The sequence below is a fragment of the Colias croceus genome, chromosome 28 (assembly GCF_905220415.1).
Source record: "Colias croceus chromosome 28, ilColCroc2.1".
Lineage (NCBI taxonomy): Eukaryota > Metazoa > Arthropoda > Insecta > Lepidoptera > Pieridae > Colias > Colias croceus.
Window position 1 is genome coordinate 5,416,149 of NC_059564.1, and position 23,615 is coordinate 5,439,763.

The 23,615-nt window shown below is 31.5% G+C and overlaps 2 protein-coding genes across 2 annotated transcripts; one reads left to right on the top strand and one right to left on the bottom strand.

Annotated features, from left to right (window-relative positions):
• Window positions 1-1,003: 1,003 nt before the first annotated feature.
• LOC123703925 (fibrohexamerin-like) lies at window positions 1,004-3,244 on the top strand. Its single transcript, XM_045652112.1, has 5 exons — window positions 1,004-1,114; window positions 1,496-1,715; window positions 1,974-2,110; window positions 2,482-2,592; window positions 2,981-3,244. The coding sequence occupies exons 1-5, from the start codon at window positions 1,066-1,068 to the stop codon at window positions 3,118-3,120; spliced, it is 657 nt and encodes a 218-aa protein (XP_045508068.1). The 5' UTR covers window positions 1,004-1,065; the 3' UTR covers window positions 3,121-3,244.
• Window positions 3,245-3,392: 148 nt separating this feature from the next.
• On the bottom strand, window positions 3,393-23,333 carry LOC123704022. Its single transcript, XM_045652268.1, has 9 exons — window positions 23,179-23,333; window positions 15,736-15,829; window positions 14,975-15,150; window positions 13,155-13,988; window positions 12,335-12,509; window positions 11,707-11,855; window positions 10,384-10,555; window positions 9,533-9,557; window positions 3,393-6,585 (listed from the first exon to the last, which is right to left on the bottom strand). The coding sequence occupies exons 2-9, from the start codon at window positions 15,822-15,824 to the stop codon at window positions 6,514-6,516; spliced, it is 1,692 nt and encodes a 563-aa protein (XP_045508224.1). The 5' UTR covers window positions 15,825-15,829; window positions 23,179-23,333; the 3' UTR covers window positions 3,393-6,513.
• Between the last annotated feature and the right edge of the window lie 282 nt (window positions 23,334-23,615).

The window sequence follows — 23,615 nt, forward strand, 5'->3', positions numbered from 1 at the left end:
AAGCTAATAGATATAGATGGTATTCGTATAATAATTTTATCTTATTCAATATCAGTGTGTTTCCTTCTAAGTAGGTATTTATTTATTTATGTATATTATATAATATGTAATTGGTATGTATATCTGTTTATTTTATTTATGTATATATAGGTATATATATATATTTATATATTGTGTATGTATATGTATAGTATATGTGATATTGTATATATAGACATGTATTATTTAAGGTGGATACATTATTTTTTTTTTTTGTTTTTTTTGCTATTAATTATTATTTTTTCTGTTCTCGTCCCGCCAATAGTGATCATTTTGCTTGTTTACCTTTTACCGTGGTTGCCTGGAAGAGATCACTATTAAGTGATAAGGCCGCCAAAATAGTTGTACTCTGTTCTATATGTAAGTAGTTCTAAGGTTTCCTATCTGTACAACTATTAAAGAGTTAAATAAATAAATAAAATAAACGATATTATTTTGTCGTATTTATACTCGGCTTAATTGAACTTATACTTATGTTCAACTTGCTTTCCGCCCGCAGCTTCACCCGCGTTTTGAAAGAAAAACCCGCATAGTTCCCGTTCCCGTGGGATCTCCGGGATGAAACCTATCCTATGTGTTAATCCAAGTTACCCTCTATATGTGCGCTAAATTTCATTGTAATCGGATCAGTAGTATTTGCGTGAAAGAGTAACAAACACACACACACACTCACACACACATCCAAACACAAACTTTTATAATATTAGTAGGATATTTACCTACAATGAAAATCCTTTCCGGATTTACATGCACGTCACTAAATTAAATTCAAACTAGACCAATATTTGTAAAAAATATACGTACCTAGATACCGATAACAAAATTTATACATACAATTTATCCTTACCATAATAAAATATATTACAATAACAATATGAATACGCGTTTAATTTTTACAACTGTACAAATAGGCGTCACTGAGTTTCTAGAAAACAATCGATTTTAATGAAATTATCTATTTTATTGTTTTTGTTTGTTCGACATTTGCAGTTTTCATTTGAAACCCGGGAAAGAAGTCGTGCTAACATGTTGCGAAGTTTTATCGTAATAGCAGTTCTTGCTACGTGTTATGCTGGTAAGAGATGCAGATGTTTTATTTCTATTTCATTGATCAATAAGCAAAAATATACCTAGTTACATAAGTCAGATTTCATGATTTTTCTGTTCTGTAGCTGAGATCGAACTCAGGTCAATCCAATCATCTGGCAATCTTACAGAAACTACAGACTAATTCTAATACTTACCTACCTATTTACTCTTAAGATATAGTTAGGATATAAATGAGTGTTTTTTGTTACATAATATGCTGAAAAAAAACCTCTACCCAAATACCTATGGCAAAGTACCTACATTTACAATGCCTGGTTATAATTGTGCGTGTAAATTTGATAAAATGATCTGGCTTTTTTGTGTGTAAATAAACCTATTTCTATATTAGGTATGTAATTTCTTACAGGACCATCAAACATAGTGCGTCCATGTCACTACTCCCAAACGCACTGTCTACGCCAGAACTTGGCTGCTAACTCCAAATGTAACCCTAACGTCCGGGGTTCGATTCCCGCTGAATACACTATTCCAAGATTCGCTTTCGACACACCATACTTTAATGCGTCTTATGTTGATGTTAACTTGAAAATTCGCAACCACAATAATTGTAGGACATCGGAGTTTTTGTAAGTATTTTGAACAAACAGGATGATATTATATTGTTTTAATTAATAATAAGAAATGACCAACGTTTTTTTGGGAAGTTTGTGCTAGATGCCAACTTTACTTCGTATCGATAAAATTATTTATAGTGATTCTTGCACACAGTTCTTGCATATTGTACTTTTTGTAATGAAAGCATTTTTAAGAATATTCATTAATTTTCACAAGCACTTAAATCACCATACTTTTTATAAATTATATAAGTATGTACCTATTTCTAGCTATAACCTCCAATCAGACACACTAGTGCTGGCCATCGACTGTCCCTTCCTGCAGTTCGAGTCAACGAGGACTCTAATCCAACATAATTCGTTACAAGAAGATACATCTTACAATTATGCTTATAAAGGAACCTACCGTAAGTAGAAAAACTACAAAAAAGTCATTTTTTTTAACATGTTTTAAGCAGCAAGTAACTACTAAGCAAGTAATATAGTGGAAATAACTTCGTGGTGATCATTGGTTGCTAATAAAATCTACAGAACTATTATGACTTAATAAATATGTAAATGAAAATAAAATTAGAAAATGTTAAACTGTCTATCCCCAGGCAATTACTAGATTATGCGAATTCAGATTATTTCAAAATCTGAATTCCGGTAGTGTGCGGTCATTCCTAATCTTAATTCAATGTGTGGGAGTTTCAGCTCGACAAATTATGTCAAATGGAATCGAAGCCAGAATGCCTCTCTGAATTTAGGATCTTATTTGTGTTTTCTCTAATTTTAGCCATGATCCGTGTAACGATGAACATTCCCCGCGCCAACGCTATGGATGCATGCTCAGCGTATGCCTTCGCGGACGTCACAGCGCTACCTATTTTTGAAATAAACCCTAATGGTAAGTTTTTGTATGAAAAGTAGCACCTTAAATTGTCGTACGAAAGAAAATAAAACAATCGACTTTAATTTTTCTGTTTTTGATGAAATTCTTTTTGCTTGTACAAATGGTCACATTTTAAGTCGAGGTAGATTTATATAAAATTATATTAACCCATTGAGCCCCGAGCGGCCCGATCGGTCCACGATAGCTACAATAGATTTTCTATTGTGTCTGTGATTCTGGGGCCTGAGTTATTAATGGGAATGATAGGTGAAGAATGTAAGAGGTACCTAGAACTAAGGACATAGTGATAAGTTTAGAATTAAGTTTAATATAATATGTATGGTTTGGCGTATGCCGTAAATAAATAAATAAATTAATAATTCTTTACTCTTTACTCTTCCAGATGTTCAAACAGCTAACTTCTTATCAAGAGACTACACGTTACTGAATATTTTCGAAAGAGAAACTTTCTACTTCAGAGCGAAGCAACTTATGCTGTTGTATATCAATTCCCTTATTTGTGACTTTGGATGCAATTTTTAAGTTTTTTAAATTCTATATGTCCAGCCTTATTTGACGATTGATTGTATTTTTATTACCCTTCTAAATTCAAATTTAAAATGTGTATTTGTTAATGCCATCATGTAATTTTTAGGCATAAAATAATCAAAATTTTTGGCAGTGTTTTAATTAGGTATGTAAAATGTATAGAAAAATAAAGTGTATTTTGATACAATTGTCTTTTTTTTCCCTGTGTTTCACATGTTTATTTTCATACATATTTTTAAGGATAAATAAAATAAAACTCCAGAGCATTGATTTCATCAATTTATTATAAAATTCATCACAATATTAAGAACACTATGCGTATGGGACTGACAAGGCAAAGCTATTACAGCAATACTTTAGATATGAAAAAATAACTATTTTACAATAATAATATGGCAACATCGTTTCAGATGTGTCAAATACAAAAACATGTAATACAAAGATTTAAAACACAATACAATTTTGTATTGGCAAACAATTTCAACAACAATATCAAGTATTTTATACTTTACGTTCAAAATAACACAAAAATTGTACTTTTGTATTGAATACGTATTTCATTTAATTATTTTGTAAAGTATGACACATCTGAGATAATCACACAATATTTTCTATTAATACAATTTACTTCATGAGTTACTTTATTTTTACACACGCGAGTTAAAAAACAATGATTCTATACACTTCATATGATATTTCTTTTATATAATTTGCAATATAATATCTGATATAATCTGCAAGGCGTGCCACAGCCGCAAACATTTACCTCATACTAGAGCGTATATTACTGTACAAAAATTGATGGAATCGAACAGGAAGTGAGAGCTTGGATATCTGACAAACTTCTGTTTTACAGAATTTTACATACCTCCCTTCCCAGAACTCATGCTAAATGTTTAAGGATAGATATTTAAATAATTTTTATTTTAAATTAATTTGAAGCACTTTGACAAAATAGGAGGAAATACTGATGTCGTGTTACAATTTTCAAACATTTTCCTTAAGATTGCGTATATAATTATTAACAGGATACTCAAAATTAACATTTAAACTTAAGAAGCGAAACAAATAATAATCAGCTATAAGAATACCCAAACGATATATTATAATAAACAGTTGTTCAAACATTGTAAAGTCATATATTTGACAAAAATTATTTGAACAATACTCACACAAAATAAATAGACAACTTAGAAGCATCTTCTATGTTATAAGTTTAATTGTCTGTTAAAATCACGTTTTTATAGACTTTTTATGGTATCTACACTAGTGATAATTTTTACAAAGAGCCATGTACCTACGATTTAAAAAAACTATTGATTTAAGTGAAAATTATTTTTTTCAGTATATAAACTTTATATATTAGTTACAATAAGTAATAAAGTATAATGTATTATGTAATCTTAATTACTAAAATGACTACATCCTTAAACATTTAGCATGAGCTCGTCTTAAATCAAAAGCGCAAACATTTTATTGTCTATTTCGTATTGAACTTTCAATATATACGTGAATTACTACAATTACAAGCACACATTACAATATTCAGGTCCCATTACGGAAATTGATTCTTAATCTAATAGATTTTATAAATTGCTTCACCCATAACACGAAAATAAAAATGGCCCAATTTTAGATATATTAATAAAAATATAATAGTGGACTAAACGCTATACAACCAAACAAAATTAGCTGTAAGTATGGCTTATCTCTTTATTCATTTACTAATAAACTAAGAAACTATAGAATTACACATTATTCGAGAATTTTGTAAGATTTTTAAAATAAAAGATATTTTGATAATTTTTAATACGTCCTGCGAGATTTTGTAGATTCGCATTTTTTCATAGTATGTGACAAAATACTGTATCATACAGTTATTACAATAACTATTCTTGTGATCAATTATTGTGGATGATAAAAAAAAATAGAAATCGTCTTTTATTAACACAGGCCAAACTATTTTCAAGTCCGCTTAAATAAAACTGATAAATTGCTAAGAAGACTTTAATTTCTATATATGTAATTAAATTAACAATAAGATTACTAAAGCAAATAATTTGTTTTGCAAACATTTTTTCATTGTACACAATAGATATTTCATCAATTTATCTTCTAACGATAAAATTTTAACGCATACCACGGGAAAATTTTAAAATTGTGATGTTGTTAACATAAATCAGGTTAAAACATTAAAAATTCATTCATTTCTATTCATTACAAAATTGTTAAAACACATATAACTTCATTACCTTATCTTGCAAAAAATAAAACCTAAACTTATAATATTGACTAATATAAAATTGTCAAACGCAATTTAAAAAGGAAGACAATTGAATAAAAATAAAACCATTTTTTTTAATATAATGATTTTTCGTATAACCAAAGTAATAATAATTGATAAAACAGTTCTAGCTAATGAAAGTTTTTCATAATTTATATTTTTTTTACCACAACCCTTTAAATAAAATATAAGAGATTCTATAATTCTATACATATATCTAATTGGGTTATAAATTCCACTCTAAAAGGGCGCAGAAATTAGAATTATAATATGGTATTTGTAAAAAAAACGATATGTGAATTCGTAGCTTTAAAGAAGCTAAGCTTTTAAAAGCTCATTACTGCGTGTTATTTCTAATCAGATTTGGTATTAAAGCAAAGTTGAAATACTGTGTTGTTGTATGACAAACTTTTATTGCGAGCTATGAACTAAAATAAAAATTTACAGAATAATATCACCTTTTATTAAATTTAAAAGGCTTGTAATACGTATAAATCTCAATAAAATTATAAAATTAACTAAAAATAATTGTAGCAAATAATATATCGAGGCATTTTGCTTAAAACTAAGAGATTGTGTATGATTGAGCATTTAAATAGTAAAATATTAAAAAAATTAACATTTAGTCTTATCACAATTTCTACGAAATAAAATATACAAAAAAAATGAGATAATAAAATGGTCCCATACATAAAATACAAAAATATAATATTTGTATTGTGACTATATTTGTATTTTGTATTTGTATTCGATTGTTGTAACGTCTGTTTACAATACAAAACCTGGTGTGTAATTATTTTAAAATTGTATAAAATATTTTATCAAATATATAATAGAAATAAATATTGCGCCAAGCAAATATTAAAGATACAAAATTGGGAATATCGATAAAAATAATTGATTCACAAAATATATAAAAAAATACTATTCTAGACGTTTTAAAAGTATACACAGTAATTTCATTATTCGAGATGGGTAAAAGAGTTCTTGAACTGTAAAATCACTTACTTCAATAACTTAAAGTCTTTGAATGCATTTCCGAATAAAATTGTAACTTGAAAACTTTTATATACCTGGTAAAGTACATAAACAGACGTTTTTCCTTAGCATTGCTTGCTCACGAACAATCGAAGGTACTTGTATATTATGTATATCCTTCCTTGCCGATTTTTCATCTGTAAAGGCGGAGAAAAAAATAATTGAAATAAAAAAAAATTAACCGAATCACGTTTGACAATTTTAAATTAGGTACATGCAGTTTAGATAAGTTTGGAAACGTTTTAATTTACGTACTTTTTGAATTATGTATTATTAATTATTTATTATTTTTTTAACAATCATACAGCTCATAACCGATATATATCTTCATAAACGTGTCGGTAATCATCTAATCATTTAAAATTTTAAGATAAAATGCGATGAAACTTTATCGAACGGTGCATTTACATAAAACGAGCGAATGCTGATTCTAACCCCACTATGTCAAATTATTTTAGTGTAAACAGGCGTAGAGCATTCTTTCGTTGTTCTTAGTGCGTTTGAAAATATTCTTTACAATGTTCTCATACTGAACAACACTGAATACGAGTTTTCGTTTACACTAAAATCTCACGAAATAATACTCTTGCACTAGCTCTATGTTCGTTTGATTTAAATGTACCGTAACATGGAGTTGTCTATGACTATTTTTTTAATCTTAATAACCATATTCAACTCGCACTTAAAAAGGAACTAGATTGAAACTTCGCTGTTTAAAAAGGAAATGTAGTTTATTTATGATTTATGACACGTTTATGAATCTGCTTTGATAAATATCTATATTTTCAAGGCACCCATTACTCCCTTGTCCTTAGTGGAAGGAAATGATATCACACCACCTTATTACTAATAGCCTAAACGGTGGACGCAAGTAAATCTGAGAAAATTACACATATGAGATATATATATAGTCATTTCCTTTTGAATATTGAGATACATTTTTACATATTCGTATCATATTAGAATTATAACCAACTACTTTTTTACTCCATACGTTATTTTGTCCAATTATAAACGGACTAGAAAAAGGAGGTTCTATGGGCCACTGCATTTTTTTGCAACTTTAGCGATTCTTACATCATTCGTAGATCGTTTTTCAAAATATTTGTGTTCATATATCTCAGATTCATTTACGTCGGCCATTTAACCCGTTACCTACAGCAAAGTCGACGGGATTGAGTCGTATTCAACTACTTAATATATTACACTACCAATGTAGCCACGTACCTCTGATATACTTTTCGCTAATCAGATATATAATTACATTTATTTGTTTTACTATGTGTCTATAATCTATAGGCTTAACGGAATTAGTGTAGTCTTTTGTATGACTTCATAAGAATACTTGCAAATAGTTGAGTTTCGGTGAAAATAAAGAAATAATTTAACTTCGTTGCTTCATTCGGAACTATATTCGTGAAATGGATAATTTTATTATATTTATTGAATTCATACGAGATTTAGGATCAGTTTCACAACGTGCTGATAGTCACTGATAGTCTATTTAGCACTTTTTGACACATATCTTCATAGATTTGTAATTTTAACTAACAGATAAGGTACACGCAACATATTCAGAAGTTGTGAAACTGTCGTTTATACTACTTTATAAGAAGAAATAGTGACATTTTTATATAGACTTCTTTGGTCGCATTATAATAAACAAAAATGCATGCAATCCACCACCTAAGACTAAAAATGTAACACTAAAAATCCAGAATCCATAATATACTTTTTAGTTTTTTTTTTATTAATTTTCTTACAAAAAATAACAAATGGCGAGACATGGTATGTACGTGCATGAACATACATTTATTTATTATTAATTAATTATTATCGTAGTAATCTATTGATAATAATACCTACCTACCAAATTGGCCAAATATTTTCCTTTTCTAACCACATAAATATATATTGTTAACATTAATAAATTTTAATTAAATAATTTTCAAAACACACGTATGATATAAATAAAAACATTATAATATTATTTTAATATATAATAATATCCAATCCGCGACATAAAAATGTAATACACACAATAATTATAAAAAAAACAAACAATACAATACAAATAAAAAAATACATCCAAATACAAACACTATAAATAACAATACAATACAAATAAAAAAATACATCCAAATACAAACACTACAAATTACAATACAATACAAAAATTTGTACTTATATGTAATAGCTATAGTAAATAAAATTTTCACAACAGATCTAATACAATAATTATTACCTAACGTTAGATTGAACCAAAATCTATATCTTAAAGTAACAAAAAAAAACGTAATAATCAAAAATCGACTTTAAGCCGCTGTACGAGATTCTATAATCGTATAAATATATGATTATCATATACATAATATATCACATTGATTTTTATAAACGCCTAAACTATTAAAATCTAACATTCCTATCACCCTTACAAGCTTGGAGTAAGCTTGAATTTAACGGTTTTAAAATACGATTTTTATGTTAAACCGCAATTTTAAAAAGCTTAAGAAATATTCGTAACTTAATAATAAAGAGATTCTTAAATAATCTGATGCATTAAAAGTATTTTTTATATTTATATTTAGTATAGTTTTCTAGTTTTCTGAGATTAGCCACATTACTCTGATATAAATTAAGTTTTAATAATAATAATTAATCGAATGAATTGTTCATGTAAGCTACTGTAATAGTCACATACGTTTTTATCATATTTTTAATTCATCAGTTTATTTGAATGCAAAAAAAAAAACGCAAAAAAAAACAGAAATAAATCGAGATTAAAAACCGTTATAAGTACGTATCTAATATCAAAACTCCGTAACTAATAAACGTATAAGAAATGAGAATTAAACTTGATCGCTATTTCAACATTTGTTCGATTGTTTAAAACATGCAATATCGTTTCGTATAAAACTTCGTTACGACACGATATCGCGTCGTGTCGTATCGTGTAAACAGATCCTTCCATGAGATTCAACGTTCATACCGGCTCGGCAAGAAATGACAACGCTATATGAATTTAAGGCTTATCTTTGCCAGTTTTTTCGTAGACTGTTTGGGTTTCATACGATCCTTTCTTACCTGAGTGAGACGCTTTCGCTCGCACCTGAAAGAGATGGCAAATTATTAATTCATTACATTTATAGACTTGTGTCACCTATAAATATTATAATGTCGTATGTATGTAGTTTTTGTTAAATTGGATTGATTAATTTATATGTGAAAATCTTCTGATTTTCAATACAGTATTTTCAAATAAGGCGATATAAAAATATTATAGTAAAGTATACTAATATTATAAAGCTGAAGAGTTTGTTTGTTTGAACGCGCTAATATCAGGAACTACTGGTCCAATTAAAAAAAAATATTTCGGATCTAGACAGCCCGTTTATTGAGGAAGGCTAAAGGTTATATCATCACGCTAAGACCAACAGGAGCGGAGCACAGCCAGTTGCTATAATAAGTATGTAAGTACCCAATAACGCCACGCACGCCACTATGGCCCCCACCCCCACTCACCAACACGCCACTATGGCCCCCGGCCCAACTCACAAACACGTCACTATGCCCCCACCCCCACTCACCAACACGCCACTATGGCCCCACCGACCCCCACTCACCCGTCCACAACCCACTCAGCCCGCAGCAGGCTCACCAACACGCCACTATGAACCCCCGACCCCCCCGACCCCCACTCACCCGTCCACAACCCGCTCAGCCCGCAGCAGGCTCACCAACACGCCACTATGAACCCCCGACCCCCTGACCCCCACTCACCCGTCCACGACCCGCTCAGCCCGCAGCAGGCTCACCAACACGCCACTATGTACCCGACCCCCCCGACCCCCACTCACCCGTCCACAACCCGCTCAGCCCGCAGCAGGCTCACCAACACGCCACTATGAACCCCCGACCCCCTGACCCCCACTCACCCGTCCACAACCCGCTCAGCCCGCAGCAAGTTCGCTACCCGGCGCATGGCCCCCGGCGGCACGCGGTGTGCGCTGAGCCGCGCGTGCACGGCGCACGCGCCGCCGCCGCTGTACGTGAAGCCGGGCTCGTCGCGCGGCACCACGCGGGGTGACGCGCGAGCCGCACATATACCTTGGATATTAATATGGGAATACTAATAACTTAGAATTTAGATATTAATACGGAAATATGCCTTAGATATTAATACGGAAATATGCCTTAGATGTTATAGTAGAGCCATTTTAATAGGCAACATTTGACAGTTCAACAAAATTCAAAAACGTAACCTAGTAACGACGACATGATATTTCGTTTTGTTAGATCTGCACATTTGCTTAACTTTTTTCAATTACGATTACATATTTATAATAATAATGACCGATACAAGTAATTTTAAGATTTCATTTTACTGATAAACCATACTAAACATAATAAACAATTTCTGAATTGAAGAACTGACGTTGCTTAACTTTACTTCATTCACAAACACAAACACACACACACACACACGCACCCACATACACATATACACACACACACACGCACGCATCCACACACGCACACTCACATTTAAACTTATTCACTTATAAACTAGTATTGATAATGGTTGGTAATTTAATTGATTGTAATTTGTAATAATATGTACTTACATTTTATTGTTATGTTGATTGTAACAACTTATAATAGTGTTGCATTGTTTCGATTTAATTTTGATTTTTTTTGCTGATTTAATATCTGTTGCTCAATTTATTTTATAATTACTAACTTATTTAATTTTTGATGAATTTATTTATGTGCTGAAATAATTTCGAATTTTGTTTTGGACGTGCTTTATTTGTAATGAGTTACCTAGACACATTTTATTTTTTGTTTTGCTGTTTGTACTTATTTGTTATTGATTTTTATAGTTTTAATTGCATGTAAATTTTTAATTTATTTTTTAATTTATTTAATTTGTCTCTGATTTTTTTCGTGTCGTATAACTGTAAATAGAAGACACAGGCTCCTGAAAAACAGTTTTTACTATCTTAGGAGCCTGGGTCGCTACAATTTGTAAAATGTTTTAAGTGAAATTAATGATTTATTTATTTATATAATATTGTAATAACATTTAAGTACTTATAGAAATTGTAAAACCTAATTTACTATATTGACATTGACTTGTAGAAATTATTTAAACACTTTATGTATTGTAATGATATTTAATTGTAAAAAAACATGAAACTTTACCAACAACATTCTCTCATAACAATTTTTCTACAGATTTAATACAAAAAACTCACCAGTAATATAAATATCTTCCAAATGGAAGTAGCTAGTTCGCAACGCGGCTCTGTACAGCGCATGCGCGGCTGGAGCTGAGAAAACGTACCCCGTACCAGACAGGTACCGCGGGTACACGCTACCGCCGTACATGTAGCGGGGGCTGTACCTGTGGGGAGGGGGTACATAGTTATACCTTATCTATACATATAATAAAATCGAAGGTAAGTCAAAGATGTACTATTAAATATTTTTTTTAAAGAATACTTGGGCTAAGGATCTACAAACGCCATCGAAGCAAAAATATAGGTTTTAGAATTTTTGTCTGTATGTATGTCCGGACTAAACTCAAAAAGTACAGCACGAATTTACTTTAATTTTTGCATAAATATTACTAACAAGTCGGATCAACATATAGGCTATATATCATTAGCAACCAATAGGAGCGGAGCAATGAGGGCTACTCTAATATTTTTTAATGTAAATGTAGAATATAATAATGATTCACTGTATTGCAATAACTGCGCAAGATTGCAAATATGTTTGTATTTTTGTATGCAATAAATGATTTGATTTAAATGGCACATCTAGAAGGGAAATAAAGAGAGACAGAGAAAGAGATATAGCAAGAGAAAGAGCCAATCTTACCATTTATTACTCGTATCTAAGACAGGTCTCGCCCCACAAATAAGATCTCCAATCAACAGATACTCTTTCTCCTTGTGACTACTCTCGTCGTGTATTTTCGACCGGTTTTGTAAATTACTTATTAAATTTGGCACATTTATATACATATCGTCGTCCGTTTTGAGGATGTAGCGCACTGAAAGATAATTTAAACTGATAAAAATAACTTTTTGGTAACTAATATACTGACTAAATGAGAATTAAAAATTTTAACCAAAATAAATAACGAAATTATTGCCTATGATGTCTGACAAAAGCACTATGTAATTAGAGCTAATAATGCTAATATTCACACATAAGTAGGGAAAATATTGCAAAACTGAATATAGAAATGGTACTTGCAGCGAATCATTTGATATTGCAATTTTGAAAAAACTGAATCAATGTAACATAATATGTTTTATTTAACTTCATTTTACATAAGGAAATTAGAAACAATTTTTATGACCTATTTCTATATATTTTCTAATTATTTTGACGACGCGGTTGGCGCAGTGGTAAAGTAACTGCCTACTGAGCCGACGGTCCCGGGTTCGATCCCCGGTCAGGGCAAATATTTGTGTGATGAACTCAATTATTTGTTCTTGGGTCTGGGTGTTATTATCTATATATGTATTTATTAAATATTATATTTATCGTCGCCCAGTACCCACAACACAAGCCTTAATTGAGCTTACTGTGGGACTTGGTCGATTTGTGTAATAATGTCCTATAATATTTATTTATTTATTTAATATTTATTTATATAACTTAGGAAATAGCTGGTTTATATAATACTCACCACTTTCATTACAATTATTCGTCACCCATTTCAACATCATTATCGACTTCAGAGTTAAATTGTTATACGAATCAATAAAACCCTCTTGAATAACATCCCCATATCTTTCTACTTCTTCATCTATTTTATCCTGGATATCACTACTATTATCACTAGCTGGCAACCCCAATAGAAACACAACTTTGAAATCAGGTACAGTGTTACCACTTTCTTCTTCTAGAATCTCCTCTTTCGGGAAATCTTTCACATTTTTCAACATTGCAATGACTTTGTCCAAATCAATGTTATCCTCATAACCTTTTGGGGGTATTTTCATTATGTTATTATTAGATTCATAATCGTAATCTTCTTCTTCATTTTCCCCCAATTCTTTGTTCATATCGAATTCTGGCAACATTTTTTCGTCGCTTTCATCTTCGAAGCGCTTTTCAACTGGTCCGTCTGTTACTATATTATCTTTTAATGCCTTCGCTAACTCTGGAAGTAACTGACCAAAACTGGAGATGCCCCTTTTCTTTCTATCTACTGTATTATTAGATTCATTATATAAATCATATGTATAATTGTAATTTTTATATTTCTCGTGTGCTGCGTGGAAAATTTTCGACGAATTCAAATAATTCTTGTAATTTCCCCACGTTTCTCGTATTGCTGTACGCCTATCGAAATGTATTGTGGAAGAACAGACGACTATGAGAAGAAAGAGGTTATTCTTTTTATTTCTACTGCTTTTGGGACAAACGTCTTTCGGTTCGTGTATCGTTGTTACGTTGTCTGGTTGGACGTATATTTTAGTATCCCTATTTGTGTGTATCGACCAGCCAGCTACGGCTACTGTAAGTTAAGAATAATATTTATAAGATTAACTATTCGGTTCTTAGTATATCAGTGAAGGAAGTAGTAACTTATAATCACTAACGAAATTAATTTTGTAAAACGATTACGCAGTATTTGAGATAGTACCACTAAATAATAACTGAATAGTATTTTGTGATTAACATAAAACGCAGGACTACACCTGAGATTAAAATGTTGAAACTAAATTGTAAAGGCATGAAACTTCAATAATAGAGATAGTAATGCAAATTTATAGTCTATATCCAACCCAAACTATAGGTAATTAAACATACTCAATACGAACATAATAGTCTATTTAATCTTTTAATTTCGCTATTTCAAAAACGGCGGCTGATAATAATGGAACTGATAAATGTGGAATTTATTTAAACTATCGTATGCTTATTGCAAACTATTTCACATTTATTGGTATAAGTTCCATGTCCCCTAGTGGGGTAAGGGGCAGATGCATTATACATCTGTTTCACTGATCGATTTTCTTTAGGGACAAGTAGGTGATCAGCTTTCTGTGTCCTGCCAGACCGAGACATTTTTTTTTCTTCGTCTCCACCGGGAATCGAACCCAGGTCCCCTCGGTGCTATGATCACGCGTCAACCACTGTACCAAGGAGGCGGTAATGGGTTATTTAATGTGTTAAATATTTTTAATATTTTACATTGAAACGAAGAATGATAGTTAATATAAATTATATTTACGATATTAATTTCACATTTAGCTTATCATTTAATTAAAATAACCAATCAATTATAAAAACTTTGAAAGAGTCTATCAGCAAGTCGTGAAATTAGCCAATAATATGCTATTTTTTACCACAGTTTTGCTTGTGTATTTCCATCGCCTAAAATGACAAAAATCGTCTTCATTCTAAAATATGAAATTGTACTGTAAAAACTTACAATTACTTATTACTACGAAACTTGAGTATACATTGTAAAATATGTAATTATATAAGTATATTTACCTTTTGGCATCTGGTCGTTGGCCCTATTATAGACCGGTATGTACATTAAAACACAGAACAGTATCATGGCCGTGCTGAACAGCGAAAACTTCGCTATCACCGTCACCGGCCACCGCCTCTCCCTCTCCGGTTTAATTTCTCTACTGTACGGTGCATACCTTCTACTCCTATTGTATCTGAAATTAAATAACTAACTAAAATTATGTAAAAAAATACAAAAATCTATTCGATTGTCATTTGTTTTTGTGTGAATATTATATATCATAGGACCTAGAGCGGTAGCTTGCGACACCCCCCTGTTGAATTCTATACAATTTGGGTTGAGGTTAATTAAAAATAGATAATTAAAACGAACTCTATTTCCAATAACTGATAAATAATACGTACGTTGTTTATTAGAGCCACTTTTGCACTTTTAATAAGTTTACTGTACATTTAAATTTTAAATTACAATAGGGGCAAACAAGCACCACTAGAGAAATCGATTCTCAGCATACACACATATTACACGTGACTTTCTGTTAATTCTTTTTTATTAGAGTAGTTTCCATATTATGAAAAAATAATTGAGAAGTCCTGGGTTCAATGACAAATTGAGAACATAAGCAAATAACATGATAAAAATATGAACATCAATCTGGTAAATCGCAAAGGACTCCTGATCCATTCCCTTAAAAAATCTATCAGTCAAAAAATATAATAATACATCTGACCCAAGAGATTCTAAATCACACCTAGCCCATACTTCAAGGTGATATTACCTGTACGACAACAACGGACTATCATCACTATCTCTACTGGAGTATTGCTGGTCATCGTCTTCCCATTGTTGCGTGTCATCACGTGCCATCAATGCTGAAATAGAAACAATATTGAAAAAAAAATGTGTGCGTGTACTAGTGCACACGCATAAGTGAAACTTCTTTATGACCTTATTTTTCAAAAAATAATTTACTATAATATGCAACTTTACAGAAATACGTCGAATCACGCGTGGTAGGGATAAAAAATGGCGAAACGGAAAAATGTCACACGTAACGAAAAAATGTAACACAAAATTTTTTTCCAACCCCGATAAACAAGTTTCACTTCAATAATAATTGACGTACTATAAACAAATGGCGTTTGTAAATGGTAATCGCCTGTTCTATTAATCGCCTATTATTAATTATTTAAACAGTACTAAGAAATGTCCAAGCTGCGTTGCATAAAACATACATTGAATATACACCTTATTACCGTGGTAGTAATGTTCAAAGTCTATTACATCTCTGCTTATAAAACTGTGCTTATTACACGCATAGGCAGAGTTTTGCTTCAGACAATTTTTGAGCGTGACTCTGAGTCTATGCTACTATATAAAAATAAGTCGGGTTTTCCTTCCTGTCGGTCTATACTACTATAACTACAGAACGCACGAACCGATTTCCACGGTTTTGCATTCGTTGGAAAGGTCTCGGGCTCCGTGAGGTTTGTAGCAAAGAAAAGGTATCTCTGGTGGCGAAACGGAGTTCGCCCGGTTTGCTAGTTGTATAAATTATTATTGTATGTTTTAAAGTCTAATTTTCTTTTATGTGTATTTTAATATGAATTATAGGTAGTATAGTTCGTTCAGGGCAATTTTAAATTAATTAACGTTAATAACGATATTACTTATTCATGTCATAAATAGTTAGGGTCAGCGTACACATTGGTTAAAGGTTAATCAAATTCGGTCAAGATTGACTTCTTTTAATTGAAAAAAAAGCAATTAAGCACATCTATTTATAAATTATAATATACTAGCTTACCGCCCGCTTTGTCTAAAACCTAATTAATTATATACTTAAACCTTCCTCTTGAATCACTCTATCTATTTAAAAAAACCGCATCAAAATCCGTTGCGTAGTTTGAAAGATTTAAGCATAAAAAGGGACATAGGGACAGAGAAAGCGACTTTGTTTTATACTATGTAGTGATGTAAGTAATACATAATTCAAACTCAAACATTTATTTATTCAATTAGACTTCTTCTAGAAGCAATTTTAAATCGTTATAACATAGTTTCAACATTTACCACCGCCGTTTTAACATTTCATATGCCGTTTATGCGTAACATTTTATATTCCAATATTAAGTTCGTTAACAATATTATAATCAAGCACACAGCTCAGTGTGCGCTTACCCTAATCTAACAATAGTCATTGTTAGCATTTTCTATAGTACCTAGTTTCTAGACCATTATCACCGACACAATTAGCATGCATTTCAAACTATTCAATTAACTGACTCATTTTTTCAAATAAACACTTTGTTGAAATTAATTTTAAGATTGTTGTGCCCCGCTGTTTCAAGCGTATTCAGTACTTCATCACTTATTTCATTATTCATATTACCTATGTATAAGTATTACCTATGTATAAGTATATAGGTGTCAATTGTATCTTACTAATGATTCTCACTGTTTTATATAATCTACTAGCAGTTCGCCCCGGCTTCGTCCGTGGTACATGTTTACGTTTTCTCTCCATAAGAACCATCCGCGTACTTCAAGGAATATTATAAAAAAAAATCAAAATCGGTCCACCCCGCACCCGTTAATGCGTGATGACGTGACCAAGGGAAATAGGGATTTATTTTTATATATAATCTATGTATATATCGAGAAAAGTTATAGGCTATATTTCATCACTCTACGACGAATAGTAGCAGAGCAGCTAACAAAAATTCGGGTGGAGCCGCAAGGCACAGCCTGTATTATTGTTTTTGTTGAATTTTCAACGTTGACGAAGTTCCAACCGCCACCTAACGATCAAATCAAACACAAGACCCATAGAGGTCATCTAACATAGCGGTAACCCATCACTACTCTGACCGCGCAGCACTCTGCTTAACCTGCAAATCATTTACAGATCAGCGAACGCAAGTCGACCAAGGTCAATGTTGGAACTAATTAGGCAGCAAATTTAATTAATTTGCCAGTGTTTAGATCCAATTAGTATGTTTGTTTATTTGCTTCTGATTCTTGTTATACAATATGTCTATAAATAAAACGATTACCGTCTTTAATTATTTCGAAATATATCTTGTAAATCTTATTAGAATAAAACTAGAGATGTTCAGAGATTAACCGGAAGAGAGACAAATATAAAATTTTAGATTATTTAGTTATAGGTACCAAAAAACGTATATTTTGTCTACATAATATATCGTTTCGTCAGTAGGTATTTCATATTAATTTATACATAAAAATAACTTATAAAATTGTTTTCTGGCCCAATTAATATAGGCACCTTCTAGTTTTATAATGCGAACTTTGTCTCTCCTCTACGCTTCTACGCCGAACCACTGAACCGATTTCGATGAAATTTTAAACAGAATTACGACATAACCTTGTAACAGGATGTATGCTACTTTGTGACAAAAAATCTAAATTTAGTACGTGTGATAATAGGGGATAGAAATATGTGGAGTGAACGCAAGCAAAGCCAGGAGCGGAAAGCTAGTTTTTATAAACAATCGACTTGTGATCTTCGTAAAATTGGTTTTAATTGTTTTTTGATGTTTCTGAATCAATCAGGAAGTTCAATAAAAAATTGTTTACCTTCAGTAGTACAAAAAAGTCGATGGTTTATGCTCCATTTTTTACATATTTTCATTTTTTCTATTAAACTAGCTGTGCCCGCTGCTTTACCCGCAGTGCTCCGTTCCTGTTGGTCTTAACGTCATGATATATTATAGCCTTTGATTTATAGCCTTTCTGGTCCGATTTGAAAAATTCTTTCGGTGTTAGATAGCCCATCTATTGAGGAAGGCTATAGGCTTTATATCATCTCGCTAAGACCAACAGGAGCGAAGCAATGCGGGTGAAACCGCGGAGCACAGATAGTGTATTTATACAGAATGTTGTGTTTATAATTATTATCATTTAGCAAGGCACGTAGTACATTAATTAATATTGTAATATCATACTACGAGCTAAAAACGTTGAGCAGTTACAATATTCTGTGTGTGGTGAATTTTAATTTAACTTATATAAATACACTAGCTTTCCGCCCGCGGCTGCGCTCGCTTTGTCTAATACCTAATAAATTATATCCTTCCAGTAGAACTACACTATCCGTTGGTGAAAACAAAATGAAAAGTTTTAGACATAAAACCACCGTAAATCCTGATAAATTAAATACTAATAAAACCTTCCTCAAAAACTACTGTATCTATTACAAAAAAAAAACACATCGAAATCCGTTACCTACGTATAGTTTTAAAGATTTAAGCATACATAGAGACGGACAGAGAGCGACAGCGACTTTGTTTTCTCCTAGCTATGTAGTGATATAGAATCGACTGATATTAGCTAGTTCAATAAAGAAACGAATCTTCAATGGCGGCGCTTATCATTCCCTCTCGCTCACACACGGCCGTACGGTATGCAAAAAGAAGGGAAAAATTAAATCACTAAAATGTATTTGATTTTCCCTATAAAGTTTTTATCATAAATTTACAATGACAATTATGCATTTGCGAAAGTAAATAATGTTTTATTGGAATTTGACAAAATATGTTCTTTGGGAAAAGTTGTTCAGTTTTATGGGCTTATTACAAGTATTATGGGGATTTTATTACATTCTGTATACGTAAATATGATAATTCATATAAATACACAAATACAATAACAAAAAGTTTGTCAACAAACAATTTGAAATAATTAATAAAATAATTATCAATTTACGTTATTTTTATTTTCTTTTTTGCTGATCCTACCATCTGTCAAAGTCAGCTTTGGCCGCCATTGAAGATTCGTTTCTTTATTGAACCAACTAATACAAGTACATATTTCTAAATTACTTCATTCATATCTCCTATCAAACAATCATACATTGATCAGTAAGATCAAAAGTCAATGCCTTGTTATTTGTTGATTATTATTTACTAGCTGTGCCCCGCGGTTATGCCCGCATTGCTCCGCTCCTGTCGGTCTTAGCGTGACGATAAGCCTATAACCTTCATTGATAAATGGGCTATCTAACACCGAGAGAATTTTTCAAATCGGACCAGTAGTTCCTCAGATTAGAGCGTTCGAACAAACAAACTCTTCAGCTTTAATTTTAATTTCATCTATTGCATGTAGTCTATATCTGTGCCAAATTTAATCTCGATTACAGACGTTTCAGCGTGAAAGAGTAACAAACGTACACAAACTGAAGCATTTGTATTAGTTTTAGCGGTAATAACTTTATGTTAGTTTATCATTAAATACAAAATTACATAGTCACCCTGCGGCGTTGTTGCCAACTCAAAATGTGTTAAAATATAATAATAAATAATTGTCAAAGTTATTAATAACTTAAATGACTCAAAGCTGACCTTCAAGTTTGTGACATTTCTCGTAAAAGGTTGAGCCCAATATTTTTTTTACGACGAAAGTTATCCATTCTTTGACCTACTTGAAAAAATGAAGTACATATTCAAGACGTTTATTTTTTTTTTTGAGAAAAAATGTCTAATTTTGAAATGATTCGTTAAATATTGCGTTAAAAGATCTACTAATATTATAAAGCTGAAGAGTGTGTTTTCCTTGAACGAGCTAATCTCAGGAACCACGGGTCCGATTTGAAAAAAATTTTCAATTTTAGATAGTCTATTTATCAAAGAATGCTATTTTTTTTAAGTCCCACGTCCCCTAGTGGGGTAAGGGGCAGATGCATTATACATCTGTTTCACTGATCGATTTTCTTTAGGGACAAGTAGGTGATCAGCCTTCTGTGTTCTGCCAGACAAAGACTTTTTTTTCTTCGTCTTCACCGGGAATCGAACCCAGGAGCGTAGAACCGAGGGGTTCTACGCTCACGCGTCAACCACTGTACAAAGAATGTTGTATTATATGCTATATATCATCACGCTAAGACCAATACGAGCGAAGCAATGCGGGTAAAATCGCGGGGCACAGCTAGCACGTTAAAAAATGAAAAGATACTTTGACGTGAGTTGTGTTAAAATGCGTTATACAAAGCCGACTCGCACTTGACCGGTTTTTTATATAATTTCACCCACTCGCACGTAAATTAGGTCGTGGTTAAACTTGACCCCATACAAGAATAACGTTAAGTTTTCGCAGTAAACTCAAGCTCAAATAGGTACTTTCATGTAGAAATTTTGCTTGTATGCATAATCGTAATTTTTAAGTAAAAAATATTGCGATTTGATAAGCAGCATACTATTTTTTTTAACTATATGTATGTATTGTTGTATATCTGTATGTATATTATGACATTTGAGTCTCGATTTTATCCAACCTTAAACGGACAGATTTAATTCAAACTATGTCATTTTTTTATTCAAATTATTTTTATTTTCGAAATGTGTTACATAAGTAGCGTTATATTATTAACTATCAATTGGTGCCAAATAAAATAATTTTACAACAATTAATTATTTTCCATCTTATTCACAAGTGAAGTCCCGTGTCCCCTAGTGGGGTAAGGGGCAGATGCATTATACATCTGTTTCACTGATCGATTTTCTTTAAGAACAAGTAGATGATCAGCCTTCTGTGTCCTACCAAAACAAGACATTTTTTTATTTGTCTCCACTGGGAATCGAACCCAGGACCCCTCGGTGTAACATTCACGCGTCAAGCACTGTACCAATGGCAATAAGGCGGTCAAGGATACTTACTTATTCACAAGTATTATAAAGTAAAATATTTGTCCATTATTTATTTAATAAAATACAAACAGTCGGAAGAAAAATTGTTAAGTATTTCATTAAAGCTGTTTAAATAGGTACATGATTAGTATAACAAAGAATTTCAAATATTAATTTATTAGTATGATAACTTTAATTCAAATTCAAATGAGTTTATTAATACATGTCTAGATTTGAAAATAAGTTTGAAACATTATCTCATTTAATAGCAGAAATTGCTCCATGTCTATGATGCTTAAAGTTTAACCTTTATTTGTTCAAACCTAGCTTAGGCACAGCTAGCTGTGCCCTGCAGTCTAACCCGCATTGCTCCGCTCCTGTTGGTCTTAACGTGAAGATATATTAAGACTAATGGTTCGCCCCGGCTTCGCCCGTGGTACCTGCATGTTTACGTTTTTTTTCATAAAAACTATCCTATCTCTCAAGTTGGATCGAACTGCACATGGTGTGCGAATTTTATTATAATTGGTTAAGTGGTTTTAGGAGTCCATTGAGGACAAACATTGTGACATGAAATTTATATATATTAAGATATAGCTGATAATCTAACATCTAAATCAACACAAAAATAATTTTTCAAATCGGACCAGTGGTTCCTGAGATTAGCGCGTGCAATCAAGCAAACAAACTCTTCAGCTTCATAATATTATAGTATGAGAAAATGGTGTGTTTGTTTGTCTTTTTTTACATGATTATTTAGATAGATGAAGGAGACTAGAGTGATATAAGCTACTTTTTATTGCAGTGAAAAATCTAATTTCCATGGGAAATGACTTTTTACAGGTGGAAAGCTAGTATTGAATAACTGCTAAATTATGTGAGGTGTTTTCATCACTTCTGTGCATGCTTTGCACATTGGAATGTGAGTAATTTTAATTGTATAAATATGCTTGCTAAACAAGCCATGTCCTGTCAAGACCCTTGGGAAGTATTGTTTATATTGACCTTCTATGCTATCTATAATAGGTATCTTATTTGAATAAATAAACAAATAATATGTCGATTTTAGTACTTGCCAACTTGACCGGTTCTCTTAGATGAATTATAATAAACAATCCACATTTAAACTATCCAAATAGTGTCTTTAATAAATATATGTTCAGCCGGCTAAATACAAAAAGAATAATGAGAGAGTAATTCCAAATTTTCAAGGACAATACACAATATTTGTAGTTTCCACGAATTTACGTAATAATGTGTGAAACTTATAAATAAAAACATGAATTACCTTTGGGAAATGGACCATGAACGTAATTTTGATGTTACCTAATAATGACAGCAGTTTGGACTCAAAACACACAACTCACAAGCATTTTACACATGTACCAATGTACCTTTGTAGGACACGTAAAAATTTTATTTGGAAAAACAGCTCTATTTCAAACGAATTTCAAAGTAAATTATTAAATAATCATTACATATATGATTATAAAATATTTTTAATTAGAAAAACAAGCGCTATAGGATGCAAATACGACGTAACGCTTAATAATTAAAATGTAAATAATTCAACTTACTTTACGCTGTCGTCGATCTAAATAACACTGAACACTATTTATTTTCTCACTTTATTTCATCTGTTTGTTTAACTATTTACACAAAACATTAGAATTGATTATTTACATGAAAGTACGGTTTTATTTGACAAGAGTCAAGAATGATTTGTGAATGTTTCTGAAATCTGAAATCTGATTGTTCTTTGCTGGATTTGACATTGATTGTCTTGAAATTGACAAATAGTACTTTTAACAGATATTAAAAAATGTAGATATTATGTATTTATAAAATAAACTTTACGTAATTTGGTTAAAAACTTGATATAAAAATGAAATAGCTGTTTTTGAATCCGCAAATTAAAGCGAATAAATGATTTTTCAAATTTCAAATTTCGATCGTCACATAAAGATCACAAAATATATTTAAACTGAAAGGAAGTTCCTTGGAAGTTCTATGA